Here is a 23,231-nt window from a genome sequence, read left to right as displayed (position 1 = left end):
AAAGAGAGAGGGGGGGAAAGAGAGAGGGGGGGAAAGAGAGAGGGGGGGAAAGAGAGAGGGGGGGAAAGAGAGAGGGGGGGAAAGAGAGAGGGGGGGAAAGAGAGAGGGGGGGAAAGAGAGAGGGGGGGAAAGAGAGAGGGGGGGAAAGAGAGAGGGGTGGAAAGAGAGGGGGGTGGAAAGGGGGGGGGAAGGGGGGGGAAGAGAGAGGGGGGGAAAGAGAGAGGGGGGGAAAGAGAGAGGGGGGGAAAGAGAGAGGGGGGGAAAGAGAGAGGGGGGGAAAGAGAGAGGGGGGGAAAGAGAGAGAGAGAGAGAGACAGAGAGAGAGAGAGAGAGAGAGACAGAGACAGACAGAGAGAGAGACAGAGAGAGAGAGAGAGAGACAGACAGAGAGAGAGACAGAGAGAGAGACAGAGAGAGAGAATGAGAACAACAGAGAGACAGAGAGGGAGACAAAGACAATGAGAGAGAGAGCAAAAGAGAACGGGAGAGAGAGAGAGAAAGAGTGAGTGCCAAAAAGAGAGAGAGAGTGAATGAGAGAGCAAGAAAGAGAGAGAGAGAAAGCAAAAGCGTACAAGAAGGAGAAAGCAAAAGAACACAACAGTCATAGTCATACAGAGAGAGCAAAAGAACATGAGAGACAGCACAAGGCAGAGAAATGGAGTATAAGATTTCCTGGCCTTACCTTTCACTGGCTCTCTGTAGAGAAATTCAGGTTAGCCGACATTTATTGTCCACCCCTAGTTGCCCCTTGAGAAGGTGAGCTGCCTTCTTGAACTGCTGCAGACCATGTGCTGTAAGGACAGCCAAAATGCCTTTGGGGAGGGAATTCCAGGGTTGGACCCAGCAACAGTGGGCAACATATTTCCAAGTCAGGATGATGAGTGGCTTGGAGGGAACGTGCACATGGTGGTGTTCCCATGTATCTGCTGCCCTTGCCCTTCTAGATAAAAGTGGTCATGGATTTGAAAGGTGCTGTCTAAGGAGATTTGACGAGTTACTGCAGCGAATCTTACAGATGGTACACACTGTTGTCATTGAGCTTCGGAGTGAGTGAATATTAGAACTGGTGGATGGGGTAGTGCTAATTAACCAGGATTGCTGTGTCCTGCATGATATTGAGCCTCTCGAATGTTGCTGGAACTGCACTCGTCCAGGCAAGTGGGGAGTATTCCATCACACTCCTGACTTGTGCCTTGTTGGTGGTGGACAGACATCAGAGAGTCAGGGGTCGAACTGCTAATGACAGAAACTGACTGAAACCGTAACTCTCTGACTTGACAGCTGTGAACAGTGGCAAATAACTGATGTTGTAGACGTGAGGAGGAATTTCTTCAGTTGTACTCACCGAAATTCTGGTCCTGCTGTATTGATCCTGTGGCACCTGGAAGATGGAGACGGGAGACAGAAAATCAGAAGCAATAATTAATTAAGTGAAGGATAAGATCATCAGCCTCTGAGAGTGTGGAATCTCTGCCAATGATCACAACAGAAGGACTTTGTAAACAAGGAAACATGCAAGTCTCAATAAATCTATTCACACTCTCATCATCCTCACCAATCCCTCCTCTCACTGGAGACTGGGAATAAATATTGGTCAGTCCCAAATTCTTGCAGAAGACTAAATGTGGCTTGTGGTCTCGGATGGTCTGCCCCCTGGGTACCTGGCCTGCAAATTGTAGTATTTTGTGAATCCCTGCTGACCAGATTGCACATGGAGTGCAAACAGCCAGCACCGACCAGGTTTCGCCAAATGTCTGGCATCCGTGCCGCGTAAATCTACCAACTCATTTGCTGTCGTATTTCCATCCTTCACCAGAGAACGATCACACCTACATCACACCAAAGGTCAGTTCCGGCCTTCTGTCCTGAATTACTGATGTTTTTTCAGAACGTAAACGAAATGCGGACTTGTACCTTCACTCCCACCATAGACAAAATAATTACGAATATGTGACTTATAAACACAATCTCATACAGGGGGGTGTAATTTTCAATATCTGATACGCAAACGTTTCCTGACATATACGAACAGCTATTTCTATGAACCTGCATTACGTTCTGACTTGCATACAAATATAAGACCAGAACATCTACTGGGGACTGCCTGTAAAACTCGATCTTCTTACTCTTTGCTTATGATCGAAACCCTGGCATTCTGCATCACCTGCACTGCTGGACTCTGTTACACAGAAGCTTAGAAAAAGAGGAGCATGTGTAGGCCATTCAGCCCTTCCAGCCTGCTCCATGATTCAATATGATCATGGCTAACAATCCAACTCAGTACTCGCTTTCTCTCCCATTCCCTTTGATCCCTTTAGCCCTGAGAACTGTATCTAACTCCTTCTTGAAAATATTCAATGTTTTGGCCTCAACCGCTTTCTGTGACAGAGAATCCCACAGGCTCCCCACTCCCTGGGTGAAGACATTTCTCCCCATCTCAGTCCTACCTCGGTATCTTTAGTCTGTCATCACCCCCAGCAACAGCCTTCCCACACCCAAAGGCACAAAGGCAAAAACACAAAGTGCTGAAGTAATTCAGCATCCATGGAGAGAGAAACAAAGTTAACACTTCGAGTCTGAAAACTCTTCTTCGGAACTTCAGAGTCCACTGCAGGACTTGAAACATGAACTGTGTCTCTCTCCTCGCTCCTCAGGAGACTGCCAGACCTGCTGAGTTTCTCCAGCTCTTTGTTTTTAGTTCGGACCTCAGGCCTCCACAGCATTTTGCTTTCGCCTGCACAAAATTCGAGTTGGACTTTACCCAAATTCCCAGCACACCCGCAGGCGACTCGGTGAGCCTCAGTCACGAAGCCAAGTCCTCTGATCACATCAATCAGAGGGGGGGGATCATCTTCAGAAAGGAAAGCCCCTCTCAGCGCAGAGCGTCCAGCGAGCTGCTCATGACTGGGCTCAGTCAGCATCTGAATGAGCCGGGCCACACTCGATCCTGTTTTAAAAATGCCACAGGAAGAGGAAGAGAAACTCGGGAATGAGCTGTAGCTCACGTCAAAGGTTGACAGTGAAGTAAACTTCCCCAGACGCCCACTGCCAGAAACTTGAGACAATAAATCCCCTCTTTCGCCCCCAACACCTCCAGCACTCGACTCCCACTCTTTCAAAGGCAAAGCCCTCAGCTTTGAGCAGAGGTTTCCGTAGAAAAGGGAAGCGCTGTGATTCTGAGTCTACCCCCGCCAGGTTTCCTTTCTCATCCACCCGCAGCCTCACCGTGATTTCAGGGAGAAGTCAGCCAATTGGCTTCCTGGCTCCGAGGTGGCCGATACCGCGATGTCATCGGAACGTGGGCGAGCCCAGCACCGGTGTCATCGGAACGTCACCAGGGGTCGGACCAGGGTGGGGGAGGAGGCTCGAGGCCTGGTGAGGCGCGCTAAATACAAATGGCCAGTGACCAGGAGGATGTGGACAGAGGAGGGAGGGAAGGTAAGCAGCGTCAAGTGGACTCCGGCCACCGCCACCCTCAACCCAACCTCCCGGCTTTGCCAAAGGCAAGGGGCACTGTTCGGAGCGGCACTGAGGAACCCGAGTTACTCAGATGGTCACCCAGTCCAGGACAACCCCCATCACTGACCCTGTACTCCTCTCTCTGGTCTAGGTGACGTCCCACTCTTGGAGGGTGAATTGGGCTAGACCGTACTTATTTGCCGGTGTCCATTCCACCATCACTGTAGCAGGACATGCCCACATGGGAGACGGGATGTGTGTTGTGCCAACCTCGGTTGTCTCTTCTGGTCACAATGCCCTGGAGGCGCCGCTGAGCTGCTCCTTAACAGCACTCCCTCCCTCACAGGTACTGAATCAGCCCATCGCCACTGACCTGACAATTTCTCTTTTGGCGTTGGTAAGGTCAGCACTTGATCCACATCTCCTGTTGCCCCTATGAACTGAGAGTCTATTTCAGAGTCAACCATATTGCTGAGGGTCTGGAGTCACATGAGGAAGGAGCAGATTTCCTTCTCTCACTTGATGAAGGGGCAGCGCTCCTAAAGCTTGTGATGGCAAACATTCCTGTTGGACTATAACCTGGTGTTGTGTGGCTTCTGACCTTGTCACCCCAGACCAACCCCAGTACCTCCACATCACACGATGTAAGTTTCGTGGCCACCGTCACCGAGACAAGGTTTACTCTCCAGGTCAATGATTTGAACCTATGGTGTGGTGGGATCTGAAGCCAGACCTCAACAGCATTAGCCTAAGTGTCTGGATTACAAGTCCAGTGACAGAACCACCTGTATCCTCAAAGTGGTAAAACTGGCATTCGGGATAGAAGGAAGAAAAGGAAGGAAAAGTCAGCTCAGCGTCCAACAATGATCGCTCTCCAGTGGAGTTGCCAACTGTCTAGGATTGACCTGAAATCTCCAGGAATTAACAAAGAGTCTCCTGGACATTGGAGCTCCTGGGTGCGGTTGGCAGCAAATAAAATCTCACAGGGATGTGAAATTCTGTCATTTAGTGCCCCGCCCCCCTTTAAGTGTTTATTAAGTGGAAGATTGTCTGATTAAAATGGGTTGTTTGACTGGCAGTCTGCACCATCCAGTCAAGAATTGGATCCTGCCATCCAGTGGTGAAAAACGACGGCTGGTCGCCAATGATGGACATGACCAATGATGAGAGACGGAGCTGGGGGGGGGGGGGGGGGTCACCTGACTGCGATGCCCCGCTCAGCCAACTTGCTCGGTCCACAACGGAATGGCCGCCTGACCAGGGAGTGCTGGCTCTGAACGAAGGTTTGCCTTCATATAGCGCCAAACCCCTTCACAGCCACTGAATTACTTCTGCTTCAAGTGCAGTCGCCACGGTAACGTGGGAAAGGCAGCAGCCATTTTGTGCACAGCAAGCTCCCACAAAAGCAGTGCGGCGAGTGACTACATTGTCCTCCTTGAGCAACACCGTGGCTGTTGGTAGCTAACTGTAGCTAGGATACCTGCTGTCACACAGTGGGCCACTCTGGTCTCCCGCATGCCCTCCCCTCCTATCTACAATAGTTCATTGAAAGCCACTCTGAGATCCATCCTTCAAAAATACCCAGATCATCCCTGCTTTCTCCTGCTTCCACTTTGCTCTCTGTTTTCCAGCTCTGAGAATTCTAACACTCTCTTTTCTGGATTTAATCTTTAGCTTGCATTTTGCTCTTGCTGTTTCACTACCTCTCCATTTCCATTTATTTGTGCCGAGAGGCATTTTCAGAATAATTCTTACCGTCCTCATCGCAAAGGACTCTATTTCCTTGTATTAAGACCGTTACTTGTAAATGAAAACTGAAAGAACTGCAGATGCTGTAAATCAGAGACAAAACCAGAAATTGCTGGAAAAGCTCAGCAGCATCTGTTCAGGGGTCAGCCTGAAACGTTAACTCTGATTTCTCTCAACAGAGTACTGCCAGACCTGCTGAGGTTTTCCAGCAATTTCTGTTACAAGTAGATAGGGAGACAGGGTCAATGAATGAGTTCTGAGGAAGGGGGCCACTCGACCCCGAAACGTTAATCCTGATTTCTCTCCACAGATGCTGCCAGACCTGCTGAGCTTTCCCAGCTACTTCTATTTTCGTCTCTTAGCAATGCCGATTGACGGATTGGCCAAATTCACTGCTACTGAGCAGCTGACAAGTGGCAACGTTTCAGAAGATCGAGGGACAGGGAGAGTTCAATGGGCCGAGTGGTCAGCTCCAACTTCCTCAGTCCTCAAGAGGTGAGGGAGAACAAACAGGAACAAACGGCTGCTAATGGAACATGGAAAATGACTCAGTACTTCAAGTGGCCAATTGTATTTGGGAAAAATCCCAAAGGTTTCTGACTGACTGCCATCAGCCATGACAAACAATCACAGCAACCTTTCCAGCTCCACTTCCCCTTCACGTTTTTAGTCTCTGACAAACATAAGATGCCTTTGAAGAGGGGGAGGAGAGCCCTTTTGCAAATGACGCCATGCTTTTCCACATGAGCTCAGAGCCAGAGGGACACAGGAGGGGCCCCTCGGCCCATCAAGCCGAGATATCTTCCCGTCAACCTGCTCAGGAATGTTAATGCACACCTCTGGAGCAGGAGGGACTTGAAGCCAGGCCTCCTGGTTCCGAGGCAGGGGCATACCTGCTGCATCACAGGAACCTTATCCCATCAAGTCTCTTTGTCGAATATAGTCGGTGACTTGGCCTCCCTGGGAGGAGAATGCCACCGATTGACCAGCCTCTGAGTGAAGAAACTGTTCCTCATCTCAGTCCTTAGCCGTGGTTTGAATTCCTGGTGTTAAAATTTCACCATCGGTCGTCCAAACCCACATCGTCAGAACATTAACCTGGGACACAGGATTAGCAGTTCAGTGATACTACACGACATCAGCATCTCCCCTTCGCATCATCTTGGCTGTTTATAGAGCAATCCAGTCAGCTCCATTCTCCTGCTCAACACATTTAAACTGAAAGTAAAGTGCCCTCAAAGCTGACCCCATTAAATACTCCCAGGACAGGTGCAGTATGGGGTTAATTACAGAGAAAAGCACCCTTTACTCTTTTAACTTCACACTAAAATTCCCTTGACACTATCCCCAACAAACATTTCCTAGGATAGATTCAGCACTGGTTTAGTAAAGCTCTCTCTGCCCTTTTAAACTAAAAGTAAAACTCTTTCTACACTGTCCTCATCAAATCACTCCCAGGACTGGGACAGCACGGGATTAGATACAGAGTAAGGCTCTCTCTACACTGCCCTCATCAAATCACTCCCAGAACAGGGATACCATGGGATTAGATACAGTGTAAAACTCTCTCTACACTGTCCTCATCAAATCACTCCCAGAACAGGGAGACCATGGGATTAGATAAGGTGTAAAACTCTCTCTACACTGTCCTCATCAAATCACTCCCAGGACAGGGACAGCATGGGGTTAGATATGGCACAAAGCTACATTGTCCCCATCTAACACTCCCCCAGGAAATGGACAGCACGGGTTTAGATACAGAGTAAACCCTCCTCTACTCTTGTAAAGAGAAAGTCGAAAGAAAAGGAAACCACTCCATGCTTGATCCTATCGCACAGTCTCTGCAAGATTACTTTTTCCTCAAGGGTTCATCCTTTTGAAAATTATTCATCCTCTTTGCTTCAAACTTAGGCAGAAAGTTCCACCTCATCCGCTCTTGTTGCCTCTTTCCCAGGAACCTTAAATCTGTGGTCACCCTGCTCCCAGTGAATGGGAGAAATTGTTCATATACTGCCTTATTTTAAACCTGTCAGTATCTTGTGCACCTCTCTCTAGTCTTTCATCAGTCTCCTTTAAAACAAGGATCGGCAACCTCAGTTTCTCCAACTGAGTCTCGTAGCTAAGCTCCCGCACTCCTGATACAGCCCTACTCCACCTTTGCATCCTTCCTCAACCAGAACAGGACGCAGTTCTCCAGTTGCGGCCGAACCACAGCTTAGTCTCCAAGGAGATTAATCTTTCATTGCCAGAAACTCCAGGTTGGTTCCTGGACGGTTGGCCGTGGTACAAAGACTGAGAGATGAAAGATACCAATTGTTGAGAAATGCAAGAGCACTGAAGGAGGCCATTGAAAGAAGTTGCTCAAAAAAGAGAACTGTTGGTTGCTGCATCATATCTTAGAAGCAACTTTTTGTTTATCCCTGGGATGTGGGTGCCCCAGCAATTATTGCCCATCCGGTATGGTGGCTCAGTGGTTTAGCACCACTGCCTCACAGCACCAGGGACCCGGGTTCGATTCCACCCTCAGGAGACTGTCTGTGTGGAGTTTGCATTTTCTCCCCATGTGTCTACGTGGGTTTCCTCCAGATGCTCCGGTTTCCTTCCACAGTCCAAAGATATGCGGGTTAGGTGGACTGGTCGCGCTAAATTTCCTGTAGTGTCTAGGGATGTGTGTAGGTTAAGTGGATTAGCCATGGGAAATGCAGGGTTACAGGGATGGTTGGGTCTGGGTTGGATGCTCTGGGTGTGGACTTGATGGGCCGAATGGCCTGCTCCCACACTGTACGGATTCTATCCTTAATTGCCCCTTAATATGAGATGGCAAGCTGCCTTCCTCAGACTGTGCAGTGCAGATACAGCCCAGTGCTGTTTAGGGAGACAGTTCCAGGATTTTGAGCCAATTATTCTGAAGGACTAGCGAGCTATTTCCCAATCTGGATGATGTGCAGCTTGAAGGAGAACTTGTAAATGTGTTCCTGTGTATCTGCTGATTTTGCCCTTGGGAGGTCACGGGCTTGGAAAGTGTTATCAAAAGGAGCCTGGACTTCTATAGTGCATCTTGTAGACAGTACACACTGAGTGTCGTTGATGGACAGAGTGAATGCTGAAGGTGGAGCGTGGGGGTGATACTGAAGCAGGTTGCTGTGTGTCCTGGATGCTATCAGGCCTCTTGAGGTATGTCATAGCTGCATTCATCCAGGCAAATGTGGCAGTATTCACAGTCGAGAGTGTGTTGCTGGAAAAGCACAGCAGGTCAGGCAGCATCCGAGGAGCAGGAGAATTGACGTTTCGGGCCAGACCACTTCATCAGGAATGTCAAACGTCAATTCTCCTGCTCCTCGGATGCTGCCTGGCCGGCTGTGCTTTTCCAACGCCAGACTTACGACTCTGATCTCCAGCATCTGCGATCCTCACTTTCTCCTGGGAGTATTCGCAACCCACTCTGGACTTCACAGTCCCAATGATTTGCATTTCCCGTTTTACTTTCATCTGCAGGAGGTGTGGCTTTGTCGACCAAGCAATAAAGCCATTTTACACAGCAGCAGAAGAGAGATCAGTCAACAACTACTTGCATTGAGGTAGCACCCTAATGTAAAAGATCCCAAGACACTTCAGAGGATCATTAGTGAAGAAAATGACATTGCATCATGATGGGGGTGGCAGTGCAGGTTTGATTGAAGAGGCAGGAGCATCTTAAAGGAAAGAAGGTGGTAAAGAGAGAGAAAGTATATGTGTGTGTGCGGTGTGTGTGCGCAGTGTTGTGTGTGTGTGTTTATGTGTGTGTGTGTGTGTGTGCACGGTGTTGTGTGTGTGTGTTTATGTGTATGTGTATGCCTGTCTGTGTGTGTGTGTATGTGTATGCCTGTCTGTGTGTGTGTGTATATGTGTATGCCTGTCTGTGTGTGTGTGTATGTTTATGTGTATGTGTATGCCTGTCTGTGTGTGTGTGTATGTGTGTTTATGTGTGTATGTATATGCCTGTCTGTGTGTGTGTGTGTGTGTTTATGTGTGTATGTGTATGCCTGTCTGTCTGTGTGTGTGTGTTTATGTGTATGTGTATGCCTGTCTGTGTGTGTGTGTGTGTTTATGTGTATGTGTATGCCTGTCTGTGTGTGTGTGTATGTGTATGCCTGTCTGTGTGTGTGTGTGTGTTTATGTGTATGTGTATGCCTGTCTGTGTGTGTGTGTGTGTGTGTGTATGTGTATGCCTGTCTCTGTGTGTGTGTGTGTGTATGTGTATGCCTGTCTGTGTGTGTGTGTGTATGTGTATGCCTGTCTGTGTGTATGTGTATGCCTGTCTGTGTGTTTATGTGTATGTGTATGCCTGTCTGTGTGTGTGTGTGTGTGTGTGTGTATGCCTGTCTGTGTGTGTGTGTGTGTATGCCTGTCTGTGTGTGTGTGTGTTTATGTGTATGTGTATGCCTGTCTGTGTGTGTGTGTGTATGTGTATGCCTGTCTGTGTGTGTGTGTGTGTGTGTGTGTATGTGTATGCCTGTCTGTGTGTGTGTGTATGCCTGTCTGTGTGTGTGTGTGTGTGTTTATGTGTATGTGTATGCCTGTCTGTGTGTGTGTGTGTGTATATGTGTATGCCTGTCTGTGTGTTTATGTGTATGTGTATGCCTGTCTGTGTGTGTGTGTGTGTGTATGCCTGTCTGTGTGTTTATGTGTATGTGTATGCCTGTGTGTGTGTGTGTGTGTGTATGTGTATGCCTGTCTGTGTGTTTATGTGTATGCCTGTCTGTGTGTGTGTGTGTGTATGTGTATGCCTGTCTGTGTGTGTGTGTATGTGTATGCCTGTCTGTGTGTGTGTGTGTGTGTGTGTGTGTTTGTATTCGGGTGAGTGTGAGTGTGTGTATTAGGGAGGAAATTCTATAGCACAGGGCCCAGGAATGAGAGAGCCTGGATACCAATGGTGCAGCAATTAAAACTGGAGGACACTCAAGAGAACAGAATTATAGAAGAGCAGAGATTTTGTCAGTTATGGAGCCAGAGGAGATTATACTGACAGGCAGGGAATAAAGTTAAGAATCACACAACACCAGGTTATAGTCCAACAGGTTTAATTGGAGGCACTAGCTTTCGAAGCGCTGCTCCTTCATCAGGTGGTTGTCCGAAAGCTAGTGCTTCCAATTAAAACTGTTGGACTATAATCTGGTGTTGTGTGATTTCTAATTTTGTCCACCCCAGTCCAACACCGGCATCTCCAAATCAAGGCAGGGAATAGGCCCAATGGGGGATTTGGAACCAAGCATGGGACTTTTACAAAGCAAGGCATTGCCAGAGCGGGAGCCAGCGAAGGCTAGTAGGACCTGGGGTGGCGGGGTGAGCTCGCGATGATTTCGAGGAGTACAGGCCAAAACACCAAGCTCTCCTGATTAAACTCTGAGAGGGGACAGCCTGGGGGACCACGTTTCAGCCAGGAGCCAGCAACACAGGGGAAGGGCAGAGGGAGCGGGTGGATAGAAAACACTATTTAAATACTATTTGCATTTCCACTTATTGGAGTTTAGAATAAGAGGTGATCTTATTGAAACATGATTCAGGGGGATCCTACAGGGCACATAGAGAGGGTTGTTTCCTCAATGGGGGGAATCTAAAATAGGAGAAGGCAGGGGTTGGGGCAGGGGAACAGGACATGGGTTAAAGATGAAGTGACTTACACTTATAGACAAGTATGAGGAGGGATTTCTTCTCTCTGAGGGATTTTAGTCTTTCAGATTCTCTTCCTCCAGGAGCAGCGGGGGTTGTGTTCTTGAATATGTTGAAGGCTGGGTTAGTTTGAATGACAAGGGAGTTGAGGGTTACAGGAGGTGGGACTGGGTGTCAGAAGGAACATGGAATTAAGGCTGCAACCCGCTCAGCGATGATCTCAGAATTATAGAATCCACACAGTGTGGAAGCAGGCCATTCAGCCCATCCAGTTACACCGACTCTCCAAACACCCTCCCACCTAGACCCACCCTATCCCTGTGGCCCTGCATTTCCCCATGGCTAACCCACCTAGCCTGCACGCCCCTGGACATTACGAGGCAATTTAGCATGGTCCATCCACCCTAAACTGCACATTTTTGGATTATGGGAGGAAAGTGAAGCACTCAGAGCGGACACAGAGGGAACATGCACACTCCAGAGACAGTCACCCGAGGCTGAAGTCGAACCTGGGTCCCTGGTCCTGTGAGGCTGTAGTGCTAACTACCAAGTCACCATGTCGCCCCATTTTGTTTCCACAGGATATGGGCATTTGCTACCCCTCCCTAATTGCCCTGAAAGCTATCTTAGTGGGATTTGAATCTATATCTCGAAAGCATTAACACAGGCCTTTGGATTACTCTTCTGGTAGCACTATACTGTCATCTTCCTCCCCAATTTATTGAATCTCAAGGGGCTGAATAAGACCATAAAAAATAGGAGTGGAAGTAAGGCCATTCGGCCCATCGAGTCCACTCCGTCATTCAATCATGGCTGATGGGCAATTCAACGCCACTTACCTGCACCCTCCCCATATCCCTTAATTCCTTGTGAGATTAAGAATTTATCAATCTCTGCCTGGGAGACATTTAATGTCCCGGCCTACACTGGGGTCCGTGGTAATGAATTCCACAGGCCCACCACCCTCCGGCTGGAGTAATGTCTCCTCATTTCCATTCTAAATTGACTCCCTCTAATTCTAAGGCTGTGCTGAGTTCTAGTCTCCCCGCCTAGCAGAAACAATTTCCCAACATCCACTCTTTCTAAGCCATGAATTATCTTGTATGTTTCTAATAGATCTCCCCTTAATCTTCTAAACTCTAATTAATACAATCCCAGGATGCTCAGCTGTCCATGTGCTCTTGTTGCTTGTGTCCTTATACAAAAGGGAGCAAGAGAATGGAGTGCAAAGAGATTTAGCTCAGGTTTGACCAACACATCAAGACAAGAGTTAAAAACCACACAACAACCCAGGTTTCCTCCAGGTGCTCCGGTTTCCTCCCACAGTCCAAAGTTGTGCAGGTCAGGTGAACTGGCCATGCTAAATTGCCCGTAGTGTTAGGTGCATTAGTCAGGGGTAAATGTAGGGGAATGGGTCTGGGTGGGTTGCTGTTTGGCGGGTCGGTGTGGACTTGTTGGGCCGAAGGGCATAGTCCAACAGGTTACAGTCCAACAAGACAACCACCTGATGAAGGAGCAGCGCCCCAAAAGTTAGTGCTTCCAATTAAACCTGTTGGACTCTAACCTGGAGTGCTGTGAGATTTTTAAACTTTGTTCACCCCAGTCCAACACTGGCTCCTCCACATCATGACGTCATGAGAGTGTTATCTTCTCCCTCCACTAGCTAATTAGTGGAGGCTTTCCCCAGTCTATAAATAACAAGCAGGAGGCGGGTCTCACCAGGCTTCTGGGCGACTGACTCACATTAGGCTTTTTGAGAGACAGAATAAGTCAGTCGATTGACCGCAAAGTAATCAAGACCTCAGTAAGGCAAGGATAACAAACAAGCCTGTTCCCAAACAGTGAAACATTGCTTTGTGTGTGTGTATGTGTGTGTGTGTGTGTGTGTGTGTGTGTGTGTGTATATGTGTGTGTGTTGTGTGTCCAACAATTGAGCCACCTCCAAAACTAAAACCGGAAACTTCAGAGAGGTGAACACCTCCACCAGAGTGTAAAGCAGCCAGATGTCCTACATTAATCGTTTCTTGCATTTCAATTAATGTTGCAGAATTCTCCCATCTCTCCAAGTAGACTTGCCCCTTTAAATTGGTAGCTCACATTGAATCCTTCGACCCTGACTCTCACGCCACTCCTGAAATCCGTCCTTCCCCCCAACGCTGAACGTGCCATCGAGTGTTTGTTCCACCTTTTTTAAATAAAAAGTGTCTTGAACAAGTCAATTTTCGACTAGCAGGCAAAACTAAAATACAGCGCCCCAACATAAAATGGCAACTTTGATCACATCAAAGAACAAAAAGGGCAGTGTTTTAATCAGCCAGGAAGAAACCGTTTTCAGAAAACATTCAGCTTGCTGTTTCTTTGATCTGCTGTGCTCCAAGCGTGCAGAGCCTCACACTATATTTTACATGTGGATCAACCTTTACAAAATCATCTATTACCGACCTGCAGCGTGACATTTACAAAACAGTAACTTCTCTCTGTTTAATCTAAACACTGATAAACAACCTGACATCAGAGTGGCGCTGGAAAAGCACAGCATCCAAGGAGCAGGAGAGTCAATGTGTCGGGCAATAGTGATGAAGGGCTTTTGCCCCACACATCGACTCTCCTGCTCCTCGGATGATGCCTGGCCTGCTGTGCTTTTCCAGCACCACTCTGATCTAAACTCTGGTATCCACCATCTGCAGTCCTAGGTTGTTCATCAGTGGCTACACTGGCTTGGTCTCACCGGTAAGAATAATATTCCTTTGGTATATGTCTTTCAGTCCAATCATCTCAAAACCCCGTACCAGGTTGACAGCACAACATCACAGTCACAAAGCAGACTCAAGCCTACCCACGGGGGACCCCATGGGAGATCTGATGGTACTTAAATAAAATTCTCATATTCAGTACACGTCCCGAAACCACACTGCAGACATCTCAGGCCAGGTCCCGTCTTTCTATGCCAGCTATTTTGCTACCGCTCAGAATAATAATTGCTCTTTTTAGAAAAAGAGACAGGAATTGATTTACAAATCAGTCCAACTGCCCAAGACAGTTCATTCGTATAAGCAGTTCCTATTTACCTATTCAAAGCAGGGCCTTAAATAGCACCAGGCAGAAATAGGCCAATCGGCCCCACTGGTCCGTGCTGGTGTTTAGGCTACACACCAGCTGCCATCCAATCTGCAGCTACACTACCCCCCCCCCAACCACCCACCTCCCCCAACACCATAACCCTGGCTATTTTCTGTCTCCCTCCTGGGCTTGTCGAGATTCTCCAGAAATGTGTCGCGAAGGGTTAAGTCTCCACTGGGTTTAATCGCTGACCATCTTATGTTCTTAAACCTTAGGGCAGTGACCTTGCTTTGATCCCTTGTAGTGCCCCCACACAACTGCAGCATTGCATCACAATTTTAAAACACACACATTGTGTTGATTTGTGATGTTTAACTGGCTTGCTAACTGCAACATCGTTTATAAATCTTCTTAGTAACACCACTCATCCCCACTGTAGCACTCCAATCCACCTAACCCACCACCCCTCATCTCAGAATCATCCAGCATAGAAACATATTCTTCCATCCAACTTGAGCACTCCGACCATGTTCCCAAACTGAACTAGTCCCACTTGCCTGCATTCAGCCCATATCCCGCCAAGCCTTTCCTATTCACGGACCTGTTCAAATATCTTTTAAATGTTGTAATTGTGTCTACATCCACCCTGGTAGTTTATTCCACACACGGAGCACTCTCTGCATAGAAAAGTTGCCCCCTTTTAAAACTTGCCACTCTCACCTTAAAAAACATGCCCCCTTGTTTTGAACTGCCCACCCTGGGGGAAAGACCTTTGTTATTCACCCCTCATCATTTATAACCCTCAACTTTGGCTTATGCCCGAAACGTCGATTCTCCTGTTCCTTTGATGCTGCCTGACCTGCTGCGCTTTTCCAGCAACACATTTTTAAAAATATGACCCTCAACCTCCAACATGCTCGTGAAGGGTCCCAAAAGATCCAGATATTTTTATAACTCAAACCTTCCATTCCCAGCAATGGATAGATCTTTTCTGAACTCTCTCCAATATAACAACATCATTTCTATGACAGGGGGACCAGAATTGGATGCAGTGCTCCAGAACAGGCCTCACCAACGTCCCGTACAACCTCCCAACTCCTATGCGCAAAGGTCTGAGTAATTGAAGGCAAGTATGCTAAACGCCTTCTTAACCACCTGTGACACAAATTTCAAAGAATTATGTACCTGAACCCAAGGTCTCTGTTCTACAACACTACCCAGGGCGCTACCATTCATTGTATACATAAAGGTAGAAAATGGACTGTGGGAGGGAGAGTTGGAAACAGTTAAGAGATCAAGTTGAAAGGGCCAAACACCACACTGCGCATCTGTCATTAACAACACCGGGGGAGGGCAAGGATACTCAAGATAGGCACAGGAATACAAACAGATAAAGGGGTGGGTGGCACACGTGATACAAGAACAGACGGGCCCACATGTTGTTGTCAGGATGCAGAGACACATACACACACTTGTAGGTGACTGATAGATACAAGGTTGGGGAATTATGACAAATACACAGGGGTAAGGGACAATGACAGAATCACAGAATTACATCAGGGGACATTTAACCCACCGTATCACTCCCCGACTGAACAATTCAAGCAGTGCCTTCTGCCAGTAACTCTCCATATTCTTCAATCATAAATAACAATGTAATTACCCTTTCAATGCCTTTATTGACTGTGCCTTCACCACATTCTCAGGCAGTGCATTCCAGTCCTTAACCACTCACTGCATGAACTTTTTTTTCATTAAGTCACCCTTGTTTCTATTGTCAATAGATATCGGGATCAGCGATACAGAGACATAGGACTGGCAATACAGACAAAGGGGACACTGATGCACACAAGCATAAAGTGTCAGTAACAGAGACAAACAAGAGCTAGGGATATAGAAACAGGAACACAAATGGATGACAGAGAGCAGCGTTGAAGAGACAGTGACAGGCAGACATACAGACAGTGAGAAATTGTGACAGACACACGGTCAGAGGCGCCAGGACACAGGGTTGGAGGGACGGACTCATGGGTGGGAAGTCAGTAATTTACAGACAGAACGGGTCAGGGAAAAACAAAGATCAGAATACAGAAACAGGCGCACACAGGGAGACAGATACGGGCACACATAAGAGCGGGGGAGGGCAGACAGACTCAGGATGGGGGGGGGGGGGGGAAGATCAGTGACTTACAAACGCACGGGGCTCAGGGAGAGAGACGGACAGGGCAGGGGAGATGAGAAATACAGACAGACGGAGAGGATGATCGTAAGAAACTGGAGTAAGGGAGAAAGAGTGAGAGAAGACACCCACCTGGAGGACCTGAAAGGCCCAAGGAGAGTTGCTGCTGCGATTGCTCCTCCTTGCCTCTCATCGCTGCCTCTGTCGGGGTGTGCTGCTGCTCGTTACCCCTCATTACTGCCTCTAGCAGGGTCTGAGGGGGTCCCCCCGCCACTGCCGCCGCCGCGCCTCTCTGTTTATTTCAGTTTCTCTTTTTTTTCGCTACTTGCCTGGAATTCCCCAGGGCGGAGCTCGCGCTCTGATTGGGCGGAGGCGCCCGCGCGCCGGGGGGAAACCCCTACTCGCGAGGCCAGTGACGCAACACAGCGCCCCACGCCCCGCCCCCCCCCACGCCCCGCCCCCCCCCCACGCCCCGCCCCCCCCCACGCCCCGCCCCCCCCCCCAAGCCCTCAGGAGCCGGGCGCCTGGGAAATCCAGGACTGGATCGCAAGCCCCGCCCCCCCGTCCCCGACACGGACCGGAGCGCGAACCAAAACCCGGTCCGGACTTTTCAGAAGTTAGACGAATGGATCCATCCCAGTCAAAGCCGACAAGGCTTAGAGACAAAAATAAAACTGCAGATGCTGGAATCCAAAGTAGACAAGCAGGGGGCTGGAAGAACACGGCAAGCCAGGCTGCACCAGGAGGTGGAGAACCCTCCAAACAAAGGGTTTTGCCCAGAACGTTAATTCTCCACCTCCTAATGTTCCCTGACTTGCTGTGTTCTTCCAGCCTCCTGCTTGTCTGGAGTCTACAAGGCAGCAGTGGGAACCAAGGGTCAGCCAAACTGAGATGGAGGGGGAGTCCGTATGGAACAGTTATATCATTTTGTCAAATGTCGATTTGGTTTCAGAACAACCAGTTCCCATTAGGGGTGCACATAGAGTCTGAGCGATATACAGCACAGAAATAGACCCTTTGGTCCAACTCATCCATGCCGACCAGATGTCCTAAATTAATCTACTCCCATTTGCCAGCATTTGGCCCATATCCCTATTAACCCTTCCTATTCATATACCCATCCAGATGCTTTTTAATTGTACCAGCCTCCACCACCTCCTCTGGCAGCTCATTCCATTCACACCACCTTCTGCATGAGAAAGTTGCCCCTTCATCCCTTTTATATCTTTCCCCTCTCACCTTAAACCTATGCCCTCTAGTTCTGGATTCCCTCATCCCAGGGAAAAGACCTTGGCCCTTTACCCTATCCATGTCCCTCATGATTTTATAAACCTCTATAAGGTCACCCCTCAGCCTCTGATGCTCCAGGGAAAATAGCACCAGTCTATTCAGCATCTCCCCATAGCTCAAGCCTTCCAGCATCCTTGTAAAATCTTTTCTGAACCCTAAAACATTCCAGGACAGTAAGCTTTCCCTTGTGTCAAAACAAACAAATGGTATGAGAATAAATACTTACTGGATGATTGATATGGACATGATGGGCTGAAAGGTCTTTTCCCATGCTGTACAACCTCTACAATTCTTAATCACCAGAGAAACCCAGCAGGTCTGACAGCAACTGCAGGAATAGAAACACAGTAAACCTTTTGAGTCCAGGATAACTCTATATTCCCCATATATTCCCCTCTATATTCCCCACAGCTAAGAATATAGCATTGAGTAACTCATCTCCTGACTCCACAAAACTTATCTACTGTCTACAATGCACCAGTCAGGAGTGTGATGGAATACTCCCCACTTGCCTGTAGAGTGCAGCTCCAAAAACACTCAAGAAGCTTGACACCATCCAGGACAAAGCAGCCCACTTAATTGGCACAACATCCATAAGCATCCACTCCCTCCACCATCAACTCTCAGTAGCAGCAGTGTGTACCATCTACAAGATGCACTGCAGACATTCGCCAAAGATCCATCAAATAATGTTGATCTTGTTACCCACTCCCATCTCCAGCCCTATACTAGGTCCTAGCTCCCAGCCCTGCCGAGTTTTCACTCTCCCCCTGACCTCCCCATCACTGAGGCTCAGTCCTCAGCAAAGGCCTTACCTTCTCCCGCTCCATCCACGCACCAACAAATTCAATACGCTTTGTGACGTCGAATACTTCTACCCCACCAGCAGAGATATATTTCTCCCCCCACCCTTATCCACTTTCCATAAAGACCATTCCCCCGGTGACTACCTGGTCAGGTCCACGCCCCCCCAACAACCCACCCTTCCCTCATGGCACCTTCCCCTGCCACCGCAGGAATTGCAAACCCTGTGCCCACACCCTCTCCCTCACCCCCATCCAACGCCCCAAAGGAGCCTTCCACATCCATCAAAGTTTCATCTGCACTTCCACACTTGTCATTTATTGTATCCGTTGTAGTCGCCTTTACATTGGGGAGACTGGATGCCTACTCGCAGAGCGTTTCAGAGAACATCTCCGGGACACCCGCACCAATCAACTCTACCGCCCTGTGGCTGATTTTTCAACTCCCTTTCCCACTCTGCTGATGACATGCAGGTCCTGGGCCTCCTCCACCGCCACTCCCTCGCCACCCAACGCCTGGAGAAAGAACACCTCATCTTCTGCCTCGGGACCCTTCAACCCCATGGCGTCAATGTGGACTTCACCAGTTTCCTCATTTCCCCTCTCCCCACCTTTCCCCAGTTCCAAACTTCCAGCTCAGCACCACCCTCATGACCTGTCCCATCTGTCAATCTTCCTTCCCACCTATCCATTCCACCCTCCTCTCTGACCTATCACCTTCACCCCCACCTCCATCCACCTATTACACTCTCAGCTATCTTTCCCCCAGCCCCAAACCCCCTCTCATTTATCTCTCCACGCCCGAGGTTCCCAGCCTCATTCCTGATGAAGAACTTTGGCCCAAAACGTTGACTCTCCTGCTCCTCGGATGATGCCTGACCTGCAGTGCTTTTCCAGCATCACTCTAATCTTGACTTTGATCTTGTTCATGCTGATCTTGTTTCACACACCTCCTGTGCAAAGTAACCTGGATGCCTCACTCTGTCCAAGCACTCAATGATCTGTATGTAATTACTTACTATGATCTGCCTGTACTGCTCACAAACAACACTTTTCATTGTACTTAGGTACATATGACAATAACCAAAGGCCTGCCTCTTCGTAGGATATGTGGAACAGTCCATCTTCCGCAGCTACATTGGCCCCACCCCCCACCTTTTCCTCCGCTACATCGATGACTGTATCGGCACTGCCTCGTGCTCCCACGAGGAGGTTGAACAGTTCATCCACTTTACCAACACTTTCCACCCCGACCTCAAATTCACCTAGACCGTCTCAGACTCCTTCCCTCCCCTTCCTAGACCTTTCCATTTCCATCTCAGGTGACCAAATCGACACGGACATTTACTATAAACCAACTGACTCCCACAGTTACCTAGTCTACATCTCCTCCCACCCTGCCCCCTGTAAAAACGCCATCCCATATTCCCAATTCCTTCGTCTCCGCCGCATCACCGCCTTCCTAACCTGCAATCTTCTTCCTGACCTCTCCGCCCCCACCCCACTCCGGCCTATGACCCTCACTTTGAGCTCCCTCCACCTATCGCATTCCCAACGCTCCTCCCCCAAGTCCCTCCTCCCTACCTTTTATCTTAGCCTGCTGGACACACTTTCCTCATTCCTGAAGAAGGGCTGATGCCCGAAACGTCGATTCTCCTGTAACTTGGATGCTGCCTGACCTGCTGCGCTTTTCCAGCAACACATTTTCAGCTCACACATGACCATAAACCAACTCAAATCAAAGGTCCTCAGACAGCATCTTCCAAACCCACGACCATTTCTATCTCAAAGGACAAGGGCAGCAGATACATGGGAACACCATCCCCTGCAAGTTCCCCTCCAAGCCAGTCACCATCCTGACTTGGAAATATATCACTGTTCCTCCACTATCACTGGATGAAAATCCTGGAATTCTCTCCCTAATCATCGTGGAGACTATAACTTTTAAAAAGATTCATACTTTCAGTTAATAGCAAAGGAATGACATTGTAGGTCAACCCACAGCACACGGACTGCAGCGGTTCAAGAATGTAGCTCACCCCCACCTTCTCAAGAGGGCAATTAGGGACGGGCAATAAATGCTGACCAGCCAGCGATGTCCACGTCCCACACATGAATTTTTAAAAAGGTTCTTAAAAATATATAAATATGACTTCATTCTGAACAGTCATATTGGACTCAACATTAACTCTGTTGCTCTCTCTGCAGATGCTGCCAGACCCACTGAGCTTTCTCCAGCATTCTCTGCTTTTATTCAGATTTTCAACATCTGCAGTATTTTACTTTTATTTGAGTTTTGTTCACTGTTCTGCTCAATATTTATCCCTCAATCCCCATCACCGGTGGTTCATTATCACCATTGCTGATTGTGGGAAGTTTGCTTCAATCATCGTAGAGACCTATAACTTTTAAAAAGATTCAAACTTTCAGTTAATAGCAAAGGAATGACAAAACAAGATTTAAAATTCAGCTACTAAAGTTTAAACTGTGACGAAAAACACTAATCTTTTTGTCAGGGATATGTACTTTAAACTACAGAGATGAGCATGTAACATTAACATGGATTTGCGTGCAGAATTACTACCCTTAGGGCAAATAGTTGCACATAGATTCCAATGGGATCTGTATTCCAATATCACTGAGTAGGGACTTTGAGGAACCATTTCTGAGGACTTGCCTCAGTTTTTGAATAGTTCTGATAACTGTTTTTGACCTTGACCTGAGAAGAGTCCTGGAATGCTCTAACAGCTATCTTTTCAAAATAGACTACACCTGGTTATTCTGCAAAGCCAAGTAAATTTTGTCTCTGCTGACCACACAGACATTTCTGTCTGCCATACATGAAATATCTTTTACATTTATACTTTCTTGCTACAGTCATCCAGTATTTCTTTCTCCTATCCCTATTTGCCCTTTGAACTGAGTGACTCTTGACATTATTTCTGAGGGCAGCTAAGAGTCAACCACATTGCAGTGGGTCTGAGGTCACCTGTAGGCCAGACCGGAAAAGGTTGGCAGATTCTTACCCTACAGAGAATTAGTGAACCAGATGAATTTTTACAATATTGGCGGTACGGTGGCTCAGTGGTTAGAACTGCTGCCTCACAGCACCACAGACCTGGGTTTGATTCCAGCCTCAGGCTGACAGCCTGGGTGCAGTTTGCACATCCTCTATGTGTCTGTGTGGGTTTCCTCTGGATGCTTCAGGTTCCTCCCACAGTCCAAAGATGTGCAGGTTAAGTGGATCAGTCATGGGAAATGCAGGGTTATATAGATCAGATAGGTGGGTGGGATGCTCTTTGGAGGGTTGGTGTGGACTTGATGGGTTGAATAGCCTGCCCCTACATTGCAGGGATTCTATATTTCTAAAAATAACGGATTATAATTTCATGATCATCATCACTGAGACTAGCCTTCAATTCCAGACTGATTAGATGAATTTAAATTCCACCAGTGTCCATGTTGAGATTTGAGCATGTGACCCCAAAGCATCAGCATGTCATCATCTCCTCTAAGGAGGCCTGTAACCTGATCTCAGAAAGGTTTTCACTTGCTCTCTTTCCCATGAAACACATATCATTGCAATCAGGTAGAAATGCTAATTAGCTGCCAGGGTAACTAACTCTGAGTGAAATAAATAAGGGACACTTCTCCCTCGGAGGGTGGGGGGGAAATAGGGATGGGAGGGGGTGGCTGCTCGTGCAACTTTGAGAGCTGGGGAGGAGTGGTCCTTGACTTATACATGACTCTAGCAGCTCAATGCCACAACCCACCCGCAGTCTGAGACACCCAAACCTGCCAGGCTGAGGCATACGCAGACACAGCGTCTGAAGATGTGGAAGTGCCGGTGTTGGACTAGGGTGGCCAAGGTTAAAAATCACACGACACCATGTTATAGTCCAACAGGCTTATTTGGAAGTAAAGCCAAATTATGGGACAATCCTGAAAAATCTTAAATGGTTATTCACCTTGTCCTCGACCTCCATTCCCTTTCACCTTGGAAGTAAAGGGACAGTTTATAACCTGGAACCTTCAACTTCGTTTTTGGGACTTCAGGAATCTCAGTCTTTGCAATATGAATCCAGATGCTGCTTACGCTCCAAGCTTAAGGAGTTTGTATCTTTTTCTCAGTAAAACAATCCAGACTTTCCTTTGATCTCTAACAATTATACTTCCCTGATGAAGAGCTTAAGCCCGAAACATCAACTCTTCTGCCCCTTGGATGCTGCCTGACCGGCTGTGCTTTTCCAGCACCTGCTCATACTTCAGTTTTCCTCCAACAGGGTACTTTTAATGCCTTTTAGAAAATTTATTTACTCACAGATGTGGGCATCCAACACTTTCTGCCAATCCCTAATTGTCCAGAGGGGAGTTAAGAGTCAACCACATTGCTATAGGTCCGGAGTCACGGGTAGGCCAGACCAGGGTAAGAATGGCAGTTTCCTTCCCTAAAGGCCATTAGTGAACCAGATGGGTTTTTCCAACATCAACAATAGTTTCGTGGTCATCATTCGACTCTTAGTTCCAGGTTTTTATTGAATTTCAACTCCACCATCTGCTGTGGCAGATTTCAAACTTTGATGTGGCAATGTTTATGTTATCTCCCATTAAAAAATGAAACCAGACACTGGTATCATAGAGTCCAATAGAAATTTGTAACAACAGACTATTAAATACAAACATTACATGTCAAGTCTCACCATGCTCTTTTATTAGAGAGAGACAATTGATGGTGATTTAACCTAAGGGTCACCACATCTCAGGTGAGGGGCCAGGTTAAGAAAGAGAACCCTTCATGGTAACCTCATTGAACCCACACTGCTAGCATCACACTCCTTTACAAACCAACTGTCTAACCCACCCTCACAAACATTACATTACAAACATTGCATTACATAAGTGTCTGTGCTAGTATTAAGCTACAGGTTTACAACAGAGAAATATGCTTCCAATAGAATATCATATTTCAAGTGATTTGAGGTAAGATGGAGTTTGCGATCTTTAAACATTCAGCCTACATGCTGTGATGCAGTGATGATATT

At 47.8% G+C, this 23,231-nt stretch overlaps 1 protein-coding gene across 1 annotated transcript in view; it reads right to left on the bottom strand.

Annotated features, from left to right (window-relative positions):
- Positions 1 to 16,499, bottom strand: part of LOC140454581 (uncharacterized) — a 48,364-nt gene extending 31,865 nt beyond the window's left edge. The window contains exons 1-2 of the mRNA XM_072549439.1: positions 16,229 to 16,499; positions 1,346 to 1,381 (exon numbers count right to left, since the gene is read on the bottom strand). Of these exons, the coding sequence (XP_072405540.1) occupies positions 1,346 to 1,381; positions 16,229 to 16,331 (139 nt within the window). The 5' untranslated portion in view covers positions 16,332 to 16,499. The remainder of the gene's footprint in view (positions 1 to 1,345; positions 1,382 to 16,228) is intronic.
- Between the last annotated feature and the right edge of the window lie 6,732 nt (positions 16,500 to 23,231).

Source organism: Chiloscyllium punctatum, chromosome 29 (assembly GCF_047496795.1).
Source record: "Chiloscyllium punctatum isolate Juve2018m chromosome 29, sChiPun1.3, whole genome shotgun sequence".
Classification (NCBI taxonomy): Eukaryota; Metazoa; Chordata; class Chondrichthyes; order Orectolobiformes; family Hemiscylliidae; genus Chiloscyllium; species Chiloscyllium punctatum.
Note: the sequence above shows the minus strand (reverse complement) of the source record. Positions and strands in the feature narration are given on the sequence as shown.